The 22,735-nt window shown below is 45.3% G+C and overlaps 1 protein-coding gene across 5 annotated transcripts in view; it reads right to left on the reverse strand.

Moving 5' to 3' along the window:
* LOC137618275 (ribokinase) overlaps positions 1–22,735 on the reverse strand; it is a 39,750-nt gene that overhangs the window by 1,163 nt on the left and 15,852 nt on the right. For 4 of the 5 annotated variants that reach the window (XM_068348443.1, XM_068348444.1, XM_068348445.1 and 1 more), the window contains exons 6-8: positions 18,131–18,222; positions 8,429–8,611; positions 93–475 (exon numbers count right to left, since the gene is read on the reverse strand). In XM_068348443.1, coding sequence (XP_068204544.1) covers positions 299–475; positions 8,429–8,611; positions 18,131–18,222 — 452 coding nt within the window. In that variant the 3' untranslated portion in view covers positions 93–298. Of the gene's footprint in view, positions 1–92; positions 476–8,428; positions 8,612–18,130; positions 18,223–22,735 lie in introns of those variants that run through there. The other variant, XR_011039761.1, reaches the window with a different exon arrangement.

Raw genomic sequence — 22,735 nt, forward strand, 5'->3', positions numbered from 1 at the left:
AAAATGCTATAAAAATTATTTTTTTCATATTTTTGATAATTTTTTGAAAAATTCAGGCATTTTCCAAGAGAATGAGACCAACCTGACCTCTCTATGACAAAAATTAAGGCTGTTAGAGCAAATTAAAAGAAAATATACTGCAAAATGTGCTGGGAAAAATATAAGGGTTGGAAATTTCCAAATAGCCTGGGGGTAAAAGGGTTAAACATCAAAATTTCATATGTAAAGGGCATTTCACTAAGGTGAAAAGTCTTGTGTCAAGTCTGAAATTGAAGAGATACGATTCTAGGAAAAATATTTAAGCGAACAATTCCATGGGTAAACTTTCCTTCTTTGGGTAACTGCTCTGAGTTCCCGGGGACTGAACGGAAACCGTTGCTATCCTACAGGACCTCTGTATCATTTCTCTCATGGGCAGACTTGGATGATACGCGAGATAATATGCCAGAGCTCCTACAAAGGCGTTGCCAGCACCCTGGAAATAATAATACAGATCATGATATTAACAGTAATGCATAAACTTTCTCATAAATTCATTCAATATTCATTTCACGTAGATGGTACATAAAACGGATTTTGAGCGAAGCGAAAAATGTTATTTTCATTAGTAAAATAAATTTTTGAATATACTTACCCGATGATCATATAGCTGTCAGCTCTGCTGCCCGACAGAAAAAACCTACGGGCGGAATACGCCAGCGATCGCTATACAGGTGGGGGTGTACATCAACAGCGCCATCTGTCGAGCAGGTACTCAAGTACTTGATGTCAACACAGAACCAATTTATGATCATCGGGTAAGTATATTCAAAAATTTATTTTACTAATGAAAATAACATTTTTCAATATTAAACTTACCCGATGATCATATAGCTGATTCACACCCAGGGGGGTGGGTAGAGACCAGCATATATGTTAACATTAAGAGCTAAGTATTCCGTATTTCATTTTAGCAGTTATTCAAAATAACTAACATAAAATTAATAAGTACCTGGTAAGGAAGTCGACTTGAACAATTACTCTGCCTTTTTAAGTACGTCTTCCTTACTGAGCCTCGCGATCCTCACAGGATGCTGAGCGACTCCTAGGAGCTGAAGTATGAAGGGCTGCAACCCATACTAAAGGACCTCATCAAAACCTCTAATCTAGGCGCTTCTCAAGAAAGAATTTGACCACCCGCCAAATCAACCAGGATGCGAAAGGCTTCTTAGCCTTCCAGACAACCCAAAAAACAACAATAAAAAGCATTTCAAGAGAAAGATTAAAAAAGGTTATGGGATTATGGGAATGTAGTGGCTGAGCCCTCACCCACTACTGCACTCGCTGCTACGAATGGTCCCAGGGTGTAGCAGTTCTCGTAAAGAGACTGGACATCTTTAAGGTAAAATGATGCGAACACTGACTTGCTTCTCCAATAGGTTGCATCCATTACACTCTGCAGAGATCTGTTTTGTTTGAAGGCCACTGAAGTTGCGACAGCTCTAACTTCATGTGTCCTTACCTTCAGCAAAGCATGGTCCTCCTCATTCAGATGGGAATGAGCTTCTCGAATTAAAAGTCTGATATAATAAGAAACTGCATTCTTCGACATTGGTAAAGAAGGTTTCTTAATGGCGCACCATAAAGCTTCTGATTGTCCACGTAATGGCTTAGTCCGTTTCAAATAGTACTTAAGAGCTCTTACCGGGCATAGTACTCTTTCTTGTTCATTTCCAACCAAATTAGCAAGGCTTGGAATACCGAACGATTTGGGCCAAGGACGAGAAGGAAGATCGTTTTTGGGTAAGAAACCAAGCTGTAAGGAACATGTAGCCGTTTCAGATGTAAATCCAATGTTCCTGCTGAAGGCGTGTATCTCACTGACTCTTTTAGCTGTTGCTAAGCAGACGAGGAAAAGAGTTTTCAACGTGAGATCTTTTAAAGAGGCTGATTGAAGTGGTTCGAACCTTGCTGACATAAGGAACCTTAGTACCACGTCTAAGTTCCAACCTGGTGTGGCCAACCGACGCTCCTTCGAGGTTTCAAAAGACTTAAGGAGGTCCTGTAGATCTTTGTTGTTGGAAAGATCTAAGCCTCTGTGACGGAAGACTGCTGCCAACATGCTTCTGTAACCCTTGATCGTGGGAGCTGAAAGGGATCTTTCCTTCCTTAGGTATAAAAGGAAGTCAGCTATCTGAGTTACAGAGGTACTGGTTGAGGATACTGATTTGGACTTGCACCAGCTTCGGAAGACTTCCCACTTCGACTGGTAGACTTTGAGAGTGGATGTCCTCCTAGCTCTAGCAATCGCTCTGGCTGCCTCCTTCGAAAAGCCTCTAGCTCTCGAGAGTCTTTCGATAGTCTGAAGGCAGTCAGACGAAGAGCGTGGAGGCTTGGGTGTACCTTCTTTACATGCGGCTGACGCAGAAGGTCCACTCTTAGAGGAAGTGTTCTGGGAACGTCTACTAGCCATTGCAGTACCTCGGTGAACCATTCTCTCGCGGGCCAGAGGGGAGCAACCAACGTCAACCTTGTCCCTTCGTGAGAGGCGAACTTCTGCAGAACTCTGTTGACAATCTTGAACGGGGGGAACGCATAAAGGTCTAGATGGGACCAATCCAGAAGAAAGGCATCTATGTGAACTGCTGCTGGGTCCGGAATCGGTGAACAATAAATTGGGAGCCTCTTGGTCATCGAGGTTGCGAACAGATCTATGGTGGGCTGGCCCCACAATGCCCATAGTCTGTTGCAAACATTCTTGTGAAGGGTCCACTCTGTTGGGATGATTTGACCCTTCCGGCTGAGGCGGTCTGCCATGACATTCATGTCGCCTTGAATGAACCTCGTTACTAGGGATATGTTTAGATCTCTTGACCAGGTGAGGAGGTCCCTTGCGATCTCGTACAACATCATCGAATGAGTCCCTCCTTGCTTGGAGATGTACGCCAGGGCTGTGGTGTTGTCGGAGTTCACCTCCACCACCTTGCCTAGAAGGAGGGACTTGAAGCTTCTCAAGGCCAGATGAACTGCCAGTAGCTCCTTGCAGTTGATGTGCAACTCGCTTTGAACCGCATTCCACGTGCCCGAGCATTCCCGACCATCCAACGTCGCACCCCAGCCCGTGTCCGATGCGTCCGAGAAGAGAAGGTGGTCGGGGGTCTGAACAGCCAGTGGCAGACCCTCCCTGAGGAGAATGTTGTTCTTCCACCAAGTCAGTGACGACTTCATCTTCTCGGAAATAGGAACCGAGACCGCTTCTAGCGTCTTGTCCTTTCTCCAGTGAGCAGCTAAGTGAAATTGAAGGGGGCGGAGGTGGAGTCTCCCTAACGCGATGAACTGGTCCAGTGATGAAAGCGTCCCTATCAGACTCATCCACTGTCTGACTGAACATCGGTCCTTCTTCAGCATGGACTGGATGCATTCTTGGGCTTGACTGATTCTGGGGGCCGACGGAAAAGCCCGAAAAGCTTGACTCTGAATCTCCATTCCTAGGTATACTATAGTTTGGGATGGGACGAGTTGGGACTTTTCTATATTGACCAGGAGACCCAATTCCTTGGTCAGATCTAGAGTCCACTGTAGATTCTCCAGACAGCGACGACTTGACGCAGCTCTTAAAAGCCAGTCGTCCAAATAGAGGGAGGCTCTGATGTTTGCTAAATGCAGGAATTTGGCAATATTCCTCATCAGTTTGGTAAAAACTAGAGGTGCCGTGCTTAGGCCAAAGCACAGGGCTTGGAACTGGTATACAACCTTCCCGAAAACGAACCTTAGAAAAGGTTGGGAATCTGGGTGGATGGGGACGTGAAAGTAAGCGTCCTTTAGGTCTAACGAGACCATCCAGTCTTCCTTCCTGACCGATGCTAGAACCGACTTTGTCGTCTCCATGGTGAACGTCTGCTTTGTGACAAAGACATTCAGAGAACTGACGTCTAGCACCGGTCTCCACCCTCCTGTCTTCTTCGGCACTAAGAAGAGGCGGTTGTAGAAGCCCGGGGATTGATGGTCCCGGACTATGACTACCGCTCCCTTTTGTAGTAAGAGAGACACCTCTTGCTGTAAAGCTAGTCTCTTGTCCTCCTCTCTGTACCTGGGAGAGAGGTCGATGGGAGTTGTTGCTAGAGGGGGCTTGCGTAAGAATGGAATCTTGTACCCCTCCCTGAGTAACTTCACAGACTGTGCGTCTGCGCCCCTGGTCTCCCAGGCCTGCCAGTAGTTCTTGAGCCTGGCTCCCACTGCTGTCTGAAGAAGGTGGCAGTCAGACTCTGCCTCTAGAGGACTTGGAACCCTTCTTCTTACTCCCACGTTGACTTCCGGCACGAGCACCTCCTCTGCTGGAGGCTCTGCCACGAAAGGGCGGAATGAACCTTGACGCTGGAGTGTCCATCCTAGGTCTAGGTACGGAGGGCAAAGGGGTGGTTTTGCGTGCGGAAGACGCCACCAGGTCATGGGTGTCTTTCTGGATCAAGGAGGCAGCAATCTCCTTGATCAACTCTTCAGGGAAGAGACACTTCGAGAGTGGAGCAAACATAAGCTCCGACTTTTGACATGGGGTGACTCCAGCAGACAAGAAGGAGCAAAGGTGATCTCGCTTCTTGAGAACCCCAGACACGAAAGAAGCCGCAAGCTCACTAGAACCATCCCGTATGGCTTTGTCCATGCAGGACATGATGAGCATGGAAGTTTCCTTATCAGAAGGGGAGGTCTTCCTGCTCAACGCTCCCAAACACCAGTCCAAGAAGTTAAAGACTTCGAATGCGCGGAAAACTCCCTTCATAAGATGGTCCATATCCGAAGGAGTCCAGCAAATCTTGGAGCGTCTCATAGCCAGCCTGCGGGGAGAGTCTACCAGACTTGAGAAGTCGCCCTGGGCAGAGGCAGGAACTCCCAAGCCGAGAACTTCTCCCGTGGCATACCAGACGCTAGATCTGGAAGCAAGCTTGACCGGGGGAAACATGAAGGATGTCTTCCCAAGTTGCTTCTTGGACTGCAACCACTCTCCCAGTACCCTTAAAGCTCTCTTGGACGAGCGAGCGAGTACGAGCTTCGTAAAGGCAGGTGCTGCTGACTGCATGCCTAAAGCGAACTCAGAGGGAGGCGAGCGTGGTGCTGCAGACACAAACTGATCCGGATATAAATCCTTGAACAGCGCAAGCACTTTCCTAAAGTCTAAGGAGGGAGGCGAGGTCTTGGGTTCTTCGATGTCCGAGTGTTGGTCGTCAAGATGTGCCGCTTCGTCATCATCAGAGATACCATCGTCTGAATGTTGAGGAGGAAGAGGCAACGGAGTGGGCTAGACGGCTGAGTCCGGCAGCACGGGTGCATGCGTGGCTGCACTGGACCCAACATCATGCCACTGTTGGTCAGTCTGAGAACTGACAACAACCAAAGCTGAGTGGGTGCGCAAAGAGTCTACTCCCGACTGTGGGAGAATAGCGGAGACCACCGTGGGTTGCGGAGGCTGACGCACCGCGTCAAAACTCGGCAGCTTAACTCCACCCTCCTGCTGTTGTGGTAGCTCACGCACGGCAACGGAGGGTTCCGTGCGTCTGTGAACGTCAGCATGCGTCTGGCAGGGTCGACTGCGCATGGGTGGAGGAGCTCTCACAGCTGGCGTGTGGGAGCAGGCAGCCTCAGCGTCTGCTGGGCGCACAACCGTGGCAGGTTGTGGGCTAACGGGTGCAGCGGCAACCTTCTCCGCACGAAACTCCTGCATAACAGCAGCTAACTGAGTCTGCATAGACTGCAGCAAAGACCACTTAGGGTCTACAAAAGCGGTAACAGACGGAGTTACTGTCCGTTGTGACTGAGGGTCTAAAACAGCGGGTGCGGCAACAGACGGAGTTACTGCCTGTTGCGGTACCACTTTGCCTCTCTTAGGAGGTGTGCAGTCGTCGGAGGACTGCAGCGAGTCCGAACTGACCCAGTGGCTACACCTGGGCCGTTGGACTAGCTCGGAAGGGACCTTACGTTTAAGAGGCCGTGAGACCTTGGTCCATCGTTTCTGTCGAGAAACCTCTTCCGCAGACGAGGAATGAACGGGCTCACTCGTCTTCTTGTGGGTGGGACGATCTATGTGAGATACGTCCGAAACCACGGAGGGTACGTCTGTCCGCTGATTAAAGCCTGTCGAACCCTTTGGTCGTACGACATTGCTTCTCCCCTGGGCTTGGGAGCTTGCAAGAGGTCCCGGACTGGGAGGACGACAGGCACGAACAGACGCACCCTCATGCGTAACACTGACACTTTTCACTGCACTGACACTCACTTCACTTCCCACTGCACTTTTACCTTTCAACTCTCTGACGTCAGCCATGAGTTGATTGCGGTCATTCGCCAATGACTCGACTCTCTCACCTAGAGCCTGGATGGCACGCATCATATCTGCCATTGAAGGTTGATGAGAGCTAGCAGGGGGGTCGGGTGCAACCACTACAGGGGAAGGAATAGGTTGAGGGGCATGGGGAGAGGAAAAATCAATTGAGCGAGACGAACTCCTCCTGATCCTATCCTTCTCTAGCCTACGTGCATATTTCAGGAATTCTTGAAACCCGAATTCCGAAAGCCCAGCGCATTCCTCACATCGATCTTCCAATTGACAGGCTTTACCCCTACAATTGGAACAAACGGTGTGCGGATCGATAGAGGCCTTCGGAAGACGCCTTGAACAGTCCCTAGCGCTACATTTCCTGTACTTGGGGACTTGAGAAGGGTCAGACATCTTGAATTAGTCAAAGGGGGGAATTCAAAATCTATCCAAGTCGTCAACAAATAATCCAAAATCCAAAAAAAGAATGCAAGGAAGTATTGAAGATAACTTCTGCACAGCGATAGCTAATAACCAGAAATGAATACTTCACCAAATAACGTGAAAATCAATCCAGAAAACAAGAGCGTATTCAGTAGGTCTTGCCGGTGGCACGACAGAGAGAAAATTGGTTCTGTGTTGACATCAAGTACTTGAGTACCTGCTCGACAGATGGCGCTGTTGATGTACACCCCCACCTGTATAGCGATCGCTGGCGTATTCCGCCCGTAGGTTTTTTCTGTCGGGCAGCAGAGCTGACAGCTATATGATCATCGGGTAAGTTTAATATTGAAAAATCTATTTTTGGGTGAGATCGCCATGTCGTCCTGATGGAAGCTCCTAAAGAAGCTTCATAAGGATATAATATATCCTTTTGAAGCTACCTTAGGAACTTCCATCAGGACGACATGGCTTGAGCCCAAAAAGTTTATTTGTATTTTTGAGGTTAAAGTACCATGTGGTCTGCAAGGCTATTTTCTTGGACGCCGTGCATGTCGTCACTCATAGCAGACGACTTTCAGCTACTGAGGTGCAGTGGCATGTTCAAATGAGCCTGAACTTGCAAGGTCTGCCCTATACATACCGAGTCTGTGCTTTGCATATTGATACACTGGCCCTAGTACAGTGGTAACGTGTTTGCCGAGTATTCGCATGGCAAGAGATCGATCGCCGCACAGGACCGTGAGTTTAAGCTGTTTACTGGGGAGGCTACTGGTGTGGTAGGGCACCACAGTGGGGGGGGTTGGGCTTGCCTAGCTGACGTTCTGGTGAGCATCTATTCTGATGGAACCGGAACTGAAACCAGTCACCTTTAACCTTTATTAGAGTGCCTGTTCTAGACTTTCACTGGAAAGTCCTTGGAGACACCACAGCACCTCCCCAAAAATGAGTTTTAACGAATCTTTTATTACTTGGTTCAACCTGCACAAAACCTTTGGACAAGCCCAGCAAGTTTCTAGAAATGTGACTCTTATGTCTTATCAAATTACAACTATCTATTTATGCAATTTATATTATATTATATTGGTGGATAACGTGGGAGGGTGGGCTGTGACACCCTAGCAGTACCAGCTGAACTCGGTTGAGTCCCTTGTTAGGCTGGGAGGAACGTAGAGAGTAGAGGTCCCCCTTTTTGTTTTTGTTTCTTTGTTGATGTCGGCTACCCCCCAAAATTGGGGGAAGTGCCTTGGTATATGTATGTATGTATGTATTATTATAATTACTAGCCAACTACAACCCTGGTTGGGAAGGCAGAATGCCACAAGGCCAAGAGCTCCAACAGGGCAAGTACCTGTAGTCCAGTGAGGAAAGGAAATAAGGGAATAACAAATAAACTACTGAATATATATTGGTAAGTAATGAATAAAAATATAAAATATTTCAAGATCTGTAAAAGTGATTTCTAGTCTACTACCTTCTCAACAGAAATGATGTTAAGAGCATGTCTATAAACTAAGTATGAGTCACTTTACCATACAAGTTTTATTTTTTATACTCTGCATTTAATTCGGATTTTCTATATCTAATAATACTGTAATATAGTACACATTCCTTAATGTTCATCATACGAATACTGTCAGTAAACTATTACTAACCCCATCAGCTTAGAAAAACTACAGAACTATTACAAAAAACACTTACAGTTGTGTCCACAGGAGTGACTTTTTCAGCAGATATATGTTCGTGATGGCCTTGGATGGAGTATAAGGCACCTTCTCCGCCCAGCGTAATTATCACACTGCCACATCCACGAGATAGGAGTTTCACAGCTGCAGACTGGGCATCGGCTACACTCTTCACTTCTACGCCGGTTAACACTTCAGCCTTAGATTAAAAAAGACAAGATTTCCATGAATAACAAAATACTAGAGATTTTATATGTCAAGAAACAGAACAGTAAGTCAATATCAAATGTAATTTCTACAAAAAGAATAAAGGTCATTTGTAATTTCTACAAAAAAGCATTAATCCAAGCACAGTGATGACATCATTTTGAAGAATTATCACAAGTTTTTGTCTATCTGTAATTATTCAATATTTATGATTGCCTTACTGTCAGACCTATTCAAGAATTCCAATCTGTTTGAAAGATATTTTACAATCTTCAAATGTGGTGACAATCAAGTGGAAATTAAGCCCCATTAGAGAACCCCTTTCTGACTGAGAAAGTAAACCCAATAGAGAACCTCTTTCTGACTGAGAAAGTAAACCCAAAAGAGAATCCCTTTCTGACTGAGAAAGTAAACCCAATAGAGAACCTCTTTCTGACTGAGAAAGTAAACCCAATAGAGAACCCCTTTCTGACTCTGAGAAAGTAAATTATTATTATTATTATTATTATTATTATTATTATTACTAGCCAAGCTACAACCCTAGTTGGAAAAGCAAGATGCTTTAAGCCCAAGGGCTCCAATAGAGAAAAATAGCCCAGTGAGGAAAGGAAATAAGGAAATAAATAAATGATGAGAACAAATTAACAATATACCATTCTAAAAACAGTAACAATATCAAAACAGATAAGGGATTTTGACGTAGGAAAAATCTATTTCTGGGCTCGAACCTGTGCCGCCCAGTGAATAAGCTCCACTTAGCACTTATTCTTAGGTAATTTACTGCTAAATATACCAGAGAAAAAATGTAAAGGAGTGCTAGGTTAACTAGCTCGCTCACCTATTGGTGTCGGTATAAAATTGGGCGTATATTCCAGAGGTCCCGCACTATTTAGATTAATCCATGACAGAAAACCCCAATAGAGGAGAGCCGTTCAACCTCACTCGGTACTACTAACAATGCATCCGCTCAGAACCCAACTCCTTAGCACCCAAAGTTTGGGGACTCCAAGGGAGAGGAGCTGGGAGGGTTCACTGGGCGGCACAGGTCCTTCGCCCAGAAATAGATTTTTCCTACGTCAAAATCCCTTTTCTGGGGTCGAACCTGTGCCGCCCAGTGAATCTATACAAGAGAAAAATGTCACCAAACTTGCAAAATAAAGGAAAAAACATAAGCGTAAGGGAAATACAGGATGCTTTTAATCAGAGATGAGTACCAAAAAACAATTATAAGGGTATCTTAATATGAACATAAATCCAATAAGGTAGGTATAATAATGCCGTGAGTGATAATATATACAGATACTCAGGAGCATAAAATTTACAAATATAATAACAGTATTCAGGTGCGAGACCAACGAATACAATAGGGTATAAATGAGGCAGGTAAGAGGGAGAGATAAAGAGTCAAGGCATTAACCTGTGAGTTACTTGGGAGTAACTACGCTCCCTGCGGCTACTGTAGAAAATTTTAGGGCTTCCAAATGTTTAAGGTAGTGTTTCTTGAACACTGATGGTGATTTCCACCCTGTATACCTGGAAAGGTCTGTAAAATTCATGTGGTGAAAGAAGTTCACCGAGGTAGCAACCGCCCTGATATCATGTGCAAGAGGAAAAGAGTCAGGGTTAGCTTGTTTAATAAAATACAAAATTTGTTGCCTGATCCCTTTAATAGTAATGGTACCGCCTTGTTCTCTAACGAATAGAGGCCCCGAGGAGTTAGAGGAGGTCCGGGATAAATAAGACCTAAGAGTAGTGACAGGGCACAGAGACGGATCTTGCGTGAGGGGAACAATTTTCCAGGAGGTCCATCTGTTTTGAGGGTCTTCATTCTTAGCCAAAAAGAATTTGTTAGGAGAAAGAAGGACCTCTCCTGAAGGCAGAAAGTCAATATGACCCGGGTCTCTCGACAAGGCTGCCAATTCAGAAATTCTTGCCCCGGAAGCCAAGCTCACCAGGAAAAGTGTTTTCCTGAGAAGGGGCATGTAATCACAAGAACTGTTAATGGTATCAGAAGCCAATTTGAGTACGTCATTAAGGAACCAGGTCACCGGGGTAGGACGAGTAACCGGTTTCAGTCTGGCACAAGCTTTCGGAATTGAAGCTAACAAAGAGTCGGTTAAGTCTATGTTAAAACCCACTAGGAAGATCTTTTTCAGAGCCGATTTAATAGTGGTGATAGTATTGGCTGCCAGACCTGATTCTAATAAAGATCTAAAGAAAGTGACTGTAAGGTTCAAGTTCATACAGTTCACGTCTGAGTCTATTAAAAATTTTGCCAACTTTTTAACTGCTGAGTCATACTGGCGGATGGTGGAATCCCGTTTATCCGATTCTAGGAACAAGGTGTTTTGAGGATCAATATTGGCACCATGCATAGCCGCAAACTTCATAAAGTCCATAAAGTTAGGGCGCTCTGAATGTTTGAGAAAGCGTACACAACGCGTGTTTGTACTATCTGAGACAGAACCGGATTGGGTATCAGGTGAGGGTATAGTCTCAACTCCCGCAGGAGAGGATACCAGTTGCTCTTGGGCCAGTTGGGTGCGACCAAGGCTACTTGTCCCTTGAAGGATCTCAGTTTGTCTAGAACTTTCAGCAAAAGATTCACCGGGGGAAAGAGATAAATCTTTTCCCAGTTGTCCCAATTCTGTGACATGGCGTCTATGGCGTAAGCCTGAGGGTCTAGATTGGGAGCCACATATACTCTCAATTTGTGGTTGGATTCCGTGGCGAAGAGGTCCACTTGGAGACCGGGAACCTGAGAGAGAATCCACCAAAATGACTTTAGATCGAGTGACCATTCCGATTCTAGAGGGGAGGTCCGGGACAGGGCGTCTGCCACTACATTCCGGACTCCCGCCAGGTGGACAGCTGAAAGATGCCAACGGTTCGAGGCTGCTAGGGAGAATATGGCTACTAGAACATGGTTCAGAGGCCCTGACTTTGACCCGCCTCTGTTGAGGCAGTGGACCACCACTTCGCTGTCGAGGACCAGACGAAGGTGTTGTTTCTTGGGAAGAGCGAGACGTTTCAGGGTTAGAAGAACTGCCATGGCCTCTAGCACATTGATGTGAAAATGGCGGAACAAGGGAGTCCAAAGACCTTGAACTTTCTTGAGCTGAGAATAGCCGCCCCAACCTGATAAGGATGCGTCTGTGTGAATGATTAATTCCGGAGACGGAAATCGAAGGGGAACTGACTTTGACAGACTGTTTGCTCTTGTCCAAGGAAGAAGTCTTTCCCGTAGAATGGGAGGAAGGCGGACTTTCCTGTCCCGGAGCTTCCGGTTCGCCCTCGAACGCCAGACACGATTGATATCTTTCAATTTTGCCTTCAGAAGAAGATCCGTCACTGAGGCAAACTGAAGGGACCCCAGAATCCTCTCTTGGAGTCGTCTGGAACTTACTTTGTCTTTGAGAAAGCGTTTGGTGTTCCTTGCAATCTCTAACCTCTTGGGTCTGGGAAGACACAGAGTATGAGATATAAGATCCCATTGCAGGCCGAGCCATTGGAACTTCGATTTTGGAAGAAGACGGGACTTCTTGAAGTTGATCTGGAAGCCTAGAGATTGAAGATAATGGATGACTTTGTGAGTGGCTTTTAGGCAATTTTGGGAGGTGTCTGACCAAATGAGCCAGTCGTCCAGATAGGCTACTACTTGAATCCCTTGATTCCTGAGTTCCTGAACAGCGACTTCTGCTAGCTTTGTGAAGATCCTTGGGGCGATGTTGAGCCCGAAAGGCATCAACTTGAAGGAGTAACTTTTGTCCCCTAAGCGAAAGCCTAGGTACGGACGGAAGTGTCTCGCTATCGGGACGTGATAGTAGGCGTCTGTAAGATCGATAGAGGTGGTGACGGCCCCACGGGGAAGTAAGGTCCGCACCTGCGAGACGGTAAGCATTCGAAACTTGTCGCATTGAATGGACAAGTTGAGAAGGGATAGATCTAGAATCACTCTTCTCTTGTCTGAATCCTTCTTCGGGACACTGAACAGCCGACCTTGAAACTTCAGATGTTTCGTTTCTTGTATGGCGTTCTTTTGTAAAAGATCCTGGACAAATTCGACCAGGTCCGGAGTGGAATGTTGACGAAATTTGTTCGGAGGAGGAGGTCCTTGAATCCAACTCCACCCCAGTCCCTTGGAGATGATACTGAACGCCCAGGGACTGAACCTCCATTTGTTGCGGAAGGCATAGAGCCTCCCCCCTACCTGCTGCACCTCAGTATTGGTTTGAGGAGTTGCCTCCACGTCCGCCTCGGAAGTTCTTTCCTCTGCGAAAGGCTCTTCCCCTGCCTTTGTTCTGGTTAGAGCCACGGTGGTAGCCTCTACCTCTACCATAACTCTGGGAAGAGCTATGAGCCTCGTAAGACTGGTTAAAGGCAGGGGAAGTGGCGGAGGCACCAGAAAGCTGGCTCTTAGGTAGCAGAACGGTGACATAGTCATCCGAAGGAGCCTGAGAGGTGGAAGGCTGTGCAGGGACAACAGAAGATGGAGGAAGAGGCAGCCGGAAGTTGGATGAAGCACTCTGCTGTTGCCTGAACTGGGTGGAGGTATATGGTCTAAGCTTCTTCCTACCCCGGGCTTGATAATTTGCGGGGTCATACTTGCGTTTAGGGGTCAAACCCCAACGGGTTTTAAGGCTCTGATTAACCCTAGTGGCCTCCACCAAGACTTCCTCTACGAGATCCTCGGGGAAAAGATTTGAACCCCAACAGGAGGACCGGATAAGTTTATTAGGTTCATGCCTAATCGTCGCCTCAGCTAGGACATGCTTGCGACATCTGCGTTTAGCAGTAGCGAAGTCATACAAGTCATAATATAAAGACTGTAACGTAGCCTTGTTGAGAGACTTAAAAATACTCTCCGTATCGTAAGTCAAGGCTATCGACTCCGTGGATGTGGCCAGGTTTAGAGTACGGCCCACACGTAGGCGGGAATCATATTCCTGTTTAATGAGGGATTCCGGGAGACGGGGAAGCTTCTCACTAAACAAGACTGAGGCACAGTCTGCTGCAAGCTTGCCGGAGGTAAAGGTGGTATGGACGTTGTCCCAACACTCAATACCTGAGGGAAGAAGGAGGGAGATTGGATCCACCTCTCGGATGGGAGGCAAGGGCTTCTCCTCCAGAGCATATTGAAAGGCAAGCTCTGCCACCTTATTGACGCATGGAGTCAAGGTGTTCTTGTCCATTAAGAACATCGTAAAGGAGCTTTTATGAGGCGTCAGCATGGTGTTAGTGCAGCCGATGTCGTTCAAAAATCTGGCCCAAACAGATTGGGCTTGCTCCTTCGGGAAGATGACCGTCTCTTTGGGGACCTTGTCTAATCGAACTAAAGCTTCCTCGGTAAGCCTGGCATAACCATGAAATGGAAATGCCAGACCAGGAGGAAAGAATTCAAAGTCCTCTAGAGGACGAGTGCCAAGGCCCTCCAGAGTCAACATTCCGTCTGAGAACGGGGAATGAAGAGCCATCCGCCAGGGGTTGTTCTTGGCAAATGGCGGAAGCTTAGAGGCATCCGGGATGAGAGAGCTTTGGACTCTCTCCGGAGCTCCTTGCTCTAAAGCCCCAATTCTCTGACCGAAGTTAGAGAACATCGTGTCCATCCTCGACTGCATCTCCGAAACCAACTTTGCCTGCATCTCCGACACGATGCGAAGCATGGCTGATTCGGAAAGGCCCGGGCTAGCAGCAGGAGGGGCGGAAGGAACTCCCGGGTCGTGAGACTTAGAGGAGGAACCAGAGGTCTTTGAAGACGGGTTCGTACCATGTTTAGAGCCATGAGAAGTCTTGTGAGGCTTGCGAGCTTTGGGTAAGGTCCTTGAAGTAGACTTATCCTTAGGGGGAACCGGGTATGATCGTTGAGACGAATCACGGTCCCCAGAAAATCCAAGAAAAGAAGAGCGATCAGAAGAAGAAGAAAGAGCGGGGCTGAGGATAGGAATCTCAGCGCCGGACACACCTGCCTCACTTACCACCCTACCTGTATCCGGCTCGTCTAGTAACATTGGTTCGACGTCCAGGTTCATGGAGGCAACATTGTCCTCCAGACCTCCGGGGGCGTCCGATGGATCTTGCTCTGGGTCGATGAGACCCGTTATAGTGGCATCAATGTGGGCAATGATGGGGGCTGCCACATGCCTAGCCACAGCAGCTGAAGACTTGGCGTTGGGGTAAACCATGGTGCAGTAGTCCTCAGATAGGACGTACGGCCGCTTAGACTTCACATTCCGGGCAAACCCACCAACCCACACCTTCAGTGTGGCCCGAGCCGCAGACTTTTGCTCCGGGGATGCCTGAAATAATAGTGGGAATTATAAAAGGGAGACTCCCAATGGTCCTTCAAGACCATAGATATCTTACTAATAGTAAAATAAAATAAGAAGGCAATATAGCCAACGGGACTCACCGAGTCAGATCCAAGGGTAGTGATGAGGTCGAAGCAAATCACACAGTTATCCGGGTGCCATACCACAACGTCTTCCAGTTGAACCCCACAAGGGGCGTGAGATCGGCAGACGGAGTGGCCACAAGGCTGGTGCAGAACAGCTGCACAGGCCGGCGTCAGACAATGCACCATCTATAAAAAGAATAGTATATGAGAAACTGTAATTCTCATAAGTAGGGGCGGGTCCGGAGGACCCGGGCCTAACATAGGTCTAACACAAGATTAGAGCTTAACTGTACTATTCTTTAAGTAGGGGCGGGTCCGGAGGACCCGGGCCTAACATAGGTCTAACACAAGAATAGAGCTTAACTGTAATATTCTTAGGTAGGGGCGGGTCCGGAGGACCCGGGCCTAACATAGGTCTAACGCAAGGTTAGAGCTTAACTGTAATAGTCTTACATAGGGGCGGGACCGGAGGACCCGGGCCTAAACATAAGTCTAACTTGAAACTAAAGTATAGCAATCCATTCCGGTCAAGCCGGGAGCATAAAAAAGGATGCAATAACAAGGAATTAAGACACATGGTGTCTGATTTCCCGGGGCGGGGTAGACCCCGGGCTGGGAAATAAAAGTATATCCAATACCAATTCATTTAGGGACTCCGGGGTAGTTTTTTTTTTTATATAATCATCATAGGAAATGTTATAAAATAATAGGGGGGCGGAACTGTAGCTAAGAACCGCCAATCGAACCCGGAGGGTTTCGTATAACATAAGCCAGAATGAAAAGTGAATATAAAATAGGGTGCACCGGGATCCAACTCTGTTGACCGGTGGCCAACCAGACTAGACAGAGACGAACCCGCCGGGCTACCCGGAGGACAAAGTCCATAAACACTGAACTACCCCCTCTAAAAGGAGGGAAGGCAACGGTCCCTTAGTGAAGGGGGGAGAAGCCTAGCCGCCCACCTAGCTAGAGGGGGAGCGTGGGGGAGGATCACGTGATACGAGGCAGCAGGGCTACCAACTGACGATCCCCAACCAGACAGATCAAACGGAGTAATGGTACAAATATTCATTATAATAATAATAATAGCGTTAAATTATATGAATAAACACATAGAAAATTTTTGGGCAAGGCATGCAACATAATAATTAAATCACAAAAGACACACCTGATGGCTAAAAATAACATTGCCGCCTAGCATGAAGGTCGGCAGCCATAACGATACGTAAATGATATCGGCCCAAAAATTGAACCACGAGGATTCTAAACGCTAAATAATGAATATTCACAATAACAAATAATATTTGATAATAAAAATAATACACATAGTAACACCGCAAGTGAAAATTAAAAGCTCTCAAAAACAGGAGTACCAACTGTAGTGAAATCAAGCAAGATCGGTATGAACGAAGAGAATAAACTCCTATAATATAAATATTAAACGATCTAGGTTGCTCAAAACACAGTAAAACCCAGCTTGGTACTTAACTTAGACGGTGTCTCCTGGGAAACCGACGAAGAAGCCATAATTCAATGTAAAATAACCAAAATCGAGAGCACAACAAAAATGCGGGTTACTTTACTCGTCGTGCTAAAAGGAGTTGGGTTCTGAGCGGATGCATTGTTAGTAGTACCGAGTGAGGTTGAACGGCTCTCCTCTATTGGGGTTTTCTGTCGTGGATTAATCTAAATAGTGCGGGACCTCTGGAATATACGCCCAATTTTATACCGACACCAATAGGTGAGCGAGCTAGTTAACCTAGCACTCCTTTACATTTTTTCTCTGGTATATTTAGCAGTAAATTACCTAAGAATAAGTGCTAAATGGAGCTTATTCACTGGGCGGCACAGGTTCGAGCCCAGAAATGTCATATGTAAACTATTAACGTCAGAAACAGATATGTCATATATAAACTATAAAAAGAATCATGTCAGCCTGTTCAACATAAAAAACATTTGCTCCAACTTTGAACTTTTGAAGTTCTATTGATTCAACTACCCGATTAGGAAGATCATTCCACAACTTGGTAACAGCCGGAATAAAACTTCTAGAATACTGTGTACTATTGAGCCTCATCATGGAGAAGGCCTGGCTATTAGATGATCCCTTTCTGACTCACAAGCTATTTTGATTTTTCCTAACATTATAGAGAATAATTTACTAAAGGTAAGTCACAGAAATAGAACAGTAAATCAATATTTCGTATAAAAAATATATTTCTAAATGATTATAACTCCATAATACAGTAGTACAAAAGTTCTACACACGGTGTGTAATTAATTCATTTGGGAAAACTCTGGTAATGATCCATTGTAAGAGATACAGGGTTTATCTTCTCTTTCAAATTGTATACATATCTTATTAGTAACCACTTTAATCTTAACCCTTTTACCCCCAAAGGATGTACTAGTACGTTTCACAAAACTCATCCCTTTACCCCCATGGACGTACCGGTACGTCCTTGCAAAAAACTGCTATTTACATTTTTTTTTGCATATTTTTGATAATTTTTTGAGAAACTTCAAGCATTTTCCAAGAGAATGAGACCAACCTGACCTCTCTATGATGAAAATTAAGGCTGTTAGAGCAATTTAAAAAAAATATATACTGCAAAATGTGCTTGAAAAAAATAACCCCTGGGGGTGAAGGGCTGGAAAGTTCCATATGGCCTGGGGGTAAAAGGGTTAAGTGTAGATCCTAACTTGCTAATATCTCACTAAAGGTAACTAATTGCACGAGTATCAATCATGCTGATAAAAAGTTCAAACTTCCACCAAATGTTTTTATGTTGAACAAGCTAAAATAAGTCCCTTTTTTTAGTTTATACAGTATATGATAGATCTGTTTTAACGTTATTACCGTTCCTAAAATATTTTATCTTAATTGTCCACTACTTATCTTGTAGTTTATTTCATTATTTCCTTTCCTCACTGGGCTATTTTTACCCTGTTGGAGCCCTTGGGCTTATAGTACCCTGTTTTTAAACTAGGGTTGTAGCTTAACTAGTGATAATAATAATAATAATAATAATAATAATAATAATAATAATAATAATAATAATAATAATAGCGGAAAGCTAAATCCAGTCTCTGACAAGAGATTGCTAAAATAATTACCTCACTTTCATTTACACAAAAAATGTCAGAATTCTTTATGATTTCCGGATCCAGATCCGCATTGGCTGGCGCAGCATTCATTACAGTCTTTACTGCAAATAAATATCAATTAACAATGGTTTAATATGAAATATTAGTCATAAAAACACCCATATATATAAATGCATAAACAAATAACCTAGCAGTACCAGCCGAACTCGGTTGAGTCCCTTGTCAGGCTGGGAGGAATGTAGAGAGGAGAGGTCCCCTTTTTTGTTTTATTTGTTTGATGTCGGCTCCCCCCTAAAATTGGGGGGTGTGCCTTGGTATATGTATGTATGTATGTATATATTAAAATCCCTGTACCATGGTCCTCCACTGTCTTGGGTTAGAGTTCTCTTGCTTGAGGGTACACTCGGTCACGCTGTTCTATCTTATTTCTCTTCCTCTTGTTTGTTTTGAAGTGTTTATAGTTTATACAGGAAATATCTAATTTAATGTCGTTACTGTTCTTAAAGTTATTCTATTTTGATTGTTTATTACTTCTCTTGCAGTTTATTTATTTCCTTATTTGCTTTCCTAACTGGGCTATTTTTCCCTGTTGGAGTCCTTGGGATTATAGCATCTTGCTTTTCCAATTAGGGTTATAGCTTGGTTGTAATAATAATAATAATACCGGTAATAATAATAATAATAATAATAATAATAATAATAATAATAATATATATACATACAGAAGGTCTCCAACTTACAACATTTGGAAATACAAACACAAATTCAACTGAAAAAAAAAAAATAAGACAAAGAAATCATGTAATAATACAATATTATATCATTTAAAACAGTAGCAAAACAACATTTGTAATAACCTGATATCCATTTCATATGAAACCTGATAATTTGTTAAGACTTTTGTAGCTGGAAATCATAGGCATGGAATTCAGGTTAGGACTACAATAGGCCAGAATTTAACAAAATTGGACTTACAAAACAATGAGAGTAAAAAGTTAAAAGTTGAAGTTGCGGGTTTTAGGTCTCCACAGAGACGATTTACATCGTCCTCCTCGGGCGACCATTAGCCAGCAGGGACTATCACTAGTCCCCTCTAACCTCCCCCCCAGGCGCCACATGGGAGTACCCCCCGGTAGAAGGTCTCACGGTATTCATGTCCCTGGCGGGGACCGAACTCGGGACCTCTATAACAGAGATCCGCGACGCTACCAACCTTGATATCCGGTTCTTGGAACCAATTAAGTTTGTAAGTTGACAACCTTCTGTACATATAAAAGCATAAACAAAAATGTTATTTTGATAATAAAATAAATTTTTGAATATACTTACCCGGTGATTATAATAGCTGCAACTCTGTTGCTCGACAGAAAACTCTACGGAAAAATTCGCCAGCGATCGCTACACAGGTAGGGGGTGTACTCAACAGCGCCATCTGTCATTCAGATACCCAGTACTCATTGTAAACAAAGAACTCAATTTTCTCCTCGGTCCACTGTGTCTCTATTGGGGAGGAAGGGAGGGTCCTTTAATTTATAATCACCGGGTAAGTATATTCAAAAATTTATTTTATTATCAAAATAACATTTTTCAATATTTAACTTAGCCGGTGATTATAATAGCTGATTCACACCCAGGGGGGTGGGTAGAGACCAGCAAAATATGTTTACATCATATGAGCTAAGAATTTTTATTTCATTTTAGAAGTTATCAAAATAACTAAAAAAAATAAATAGGTACCTGGTAAGGAAGTCGACTTGAACAATTACTCTGCCTTTTTAAGTACGTCTTCCTTACGGAGCCTCGCGATCCTCTTAGGATGCTGAGCGACCCCTAGGAGCTGAAGTATCAAGGGTTGCAACCCATACAACAGGACCTCATCAAAACCTCTAATCTAGGCGCTTCTCAAGAAATGATTTTGACCACCCGCCAAATCAAGTAGGATGCGAAAGGCTTCTTAGCCTTCCGGACAACCCAAAAACAACAATAAAACATTTCAAGAGAAAGATTAAAAAGGTTATGGTATTAGGGAATTGTAGTGGTTGAGCCCTCACCCACTACTGCACTCGTTGCTACGAATGGTCCCAGAGTGTAGCAGTTCTCGTAAAGAGACTGGACATTCTTAAGATAAAAAGACGCGAACACTGACTTGCTTTTCCAATAGGTTGCGTCGATTATACTTCGCAGAGATCTATTTTATTTAAAGGCCACGGAAGTTGCGACAGCTCTAACTTCGTGTGTCCTTACCTTCAGCAAAGCTTGGTCTTCCTCATTCAGATGGGAATGAGCTTCTCGTATTAACCGTCTGATAAAATAGGATAAAGCATTCTTTGACATAGGCAAAGATGGTTTCTTAACTGAACACCATAAAGCTTCAGACGGGCCTCGTAAAGGTTTAGTTCGTTTTAAATAGAACTTAAGAGCTCTGACAGGGCATAAGACTCTTTCTAGTTCATTTCCAACCATACGATAAGCTTGGAATATCGAACGATTTTGGCCAAGGTCGAGAAGGCAGCTCGTTTTTGGCTAGAAAACCAAGTTGTAGAGAACATGTAGCCGTTTCAGATGAGAATCCGATGTTCTTGATGAAGGCATGAATCTCACTGACTCTTTTAGCTGTGGCTAAGCATACCAGGAAAAGAGTCTTTAAGGTGAGATCTTTCAGGGAGGCTGATTGTAGCGGTTCGAACCTGTCTGACATAAGGAATCTTAGTACCATGTCTAAATTCCAACCAGGTGTAACCAAACGACGCTCCTTCGTGGTCTCAAAAGACTTAAGGAGGTCCTGTAGATCTTTATTGTTGGAAAGATCTAAGCCTCTGTGACGGAAGACTGATGTCAACATGCTTCTGTAACCCTTGATAGTGGGAGCTGAAAGAGATCGTTCTTTCCTCAGATATAAGAGGAAGTCAGCTATTTGAGTTACAGAGGTACTGGTCGAGGATACGGATACTGACTTGCACCAGTTTCGGAAGATTTCCCACTTCGATTGGTAGACTCTAAGGGTGGATGTTCTCCTTGCTCTAGCAATCGCTCTGGCTGCCTCCTTCGAAAAGCCTTTAGCTCTCGAGAGTCTTTCGATAGTCTGAAGGCAGTCAGACGAAGAGCGTGGAGGCCTTGGTGTACCTTCTTTACGTGTGGCTGACGTAGAAGGTCCACCCTTAGGGGAAGTGTTCTGGGAACGTCTACTAGCCATCGAAGTACCTCGGTGAACCATTCTCTCGCGGGCCAGAGGGAAGCACCTCGGTGAACCATTCTCTCGCGGGCCAGAGGGAAGCAACTAGCGTCAACCTTGTCCCTTCGTGAGAGGCGAACTTCTGCAGTACCTTGTTGACAATCTTGAACGGAGGGAATGCATATAGATCTAGATGTGACCAATCTAGGAGAAAGGCATCTATATGAACTGCTGCTGGGTCCGGGATTGGTGAGCAAAATATTGGGAGCCTCTTGGTCATCGAGGTTGCGAAGAGATCTATGGTTGGCTGGCCCCAGGTGGCCCAAAGTCTCTTGCATACATCCTTGTGGAGGGTCCATTCTGTTGGAATTATTTGTCCCTTCCGACTGAGACAATCTGCCATGACATTCAAGTTGCCTTGGATGAACCTCGTTACTAGTGATATGTTTAGACCTTTTGACCAGGTGAGGAGGTCCCTTGCGATCTCGTACAACGTCAGAGAGTAGGTCCCTCCTTGCTTGGAGATGTACGCCAAAGCCGTGGTGTTGTCCGAGTTCACCTCCACCACTTTGCCTTGAAGGAGAGACCTGAAGCTTTTCCAGGCCAGACGTACTGCCAGTAGCTCCTTGCAGTTGAAATGCATTGTCCTTTGACTCGAGTTCCATATTCCCGAGCATTCCCGACCGTCTAATGTCGCACCCCAGCCTACGTCCGATGCGTCCGAGAAGAGAACGTGGTTGGGAGTCTGAACAGCCAGGGGAAGACCCTCTCTTAGGTTGATATTGTCCTTTCACCAAGTCAGACAAGACTTTATCTTTTCGGAAACCGGGATCGAGACCGCTTCTAGCGTCTTGTCCTTTTTCCAGTGAAAAGCTAGATGGTATAGAAGAGGACGGAGGTGTAGTCTTCCTAGTGACACAAATTGATCCACGGATGACAGCGTCCCTACCAGACTCATCCACAGCCTGACTGAGCAGCGTTCCTTCTTCAGCATCTTCTGGATGGATAGCAGGGCTGGGGGCTGATCGTCTTGTTGTTCAGCAACGTCCTCATCAGAGGGTTCCTCATCCGAAACTGATGAGGAAACGGCAACGGAGTGGGCAACGTCTGGCTCGCTGAATCCGGTCGCACTGGTGGATGCGTGACGGAGCCGGACGCAATATCATGGAACTGCTGCACAGTCTGTGAACTGTCAACAACCATGGGTGCGCGAGGAAGCACAGCGTCAACCCGAAACTGTCTAGACCGTCTGGGTTGTGCAGTCAACACCCTACCGGGTTGCTGAGGTTGACGCACTGCGTCACAACAAGTCACCTCTGCTGGTTGTTGAACGTCCTGAACGTCAACAACCACCTCCGAGCGTCGCTTAACGTCAACGTGCGGCTGGCAACCCACACTGGGTCGCATCGGTGGAGGAACCACCTCAACTGGCAGACGCGAGT

Source organism: Palaemon carinicauda, chromosome 24 (genome assembly GCF_036898095.1).
Source record: "Palaemon carinicauda isolate YSFRI2023 chromosome 24, ASM3689809v2, whole genome shotgun sequence".
NCBI classification, from domain to species: Eukaryota; Metazoa; Arthropoda; class Malacostraca; order Decapoda; family Palaemonidae; genus Palaemon; species Palaemon carinicauda.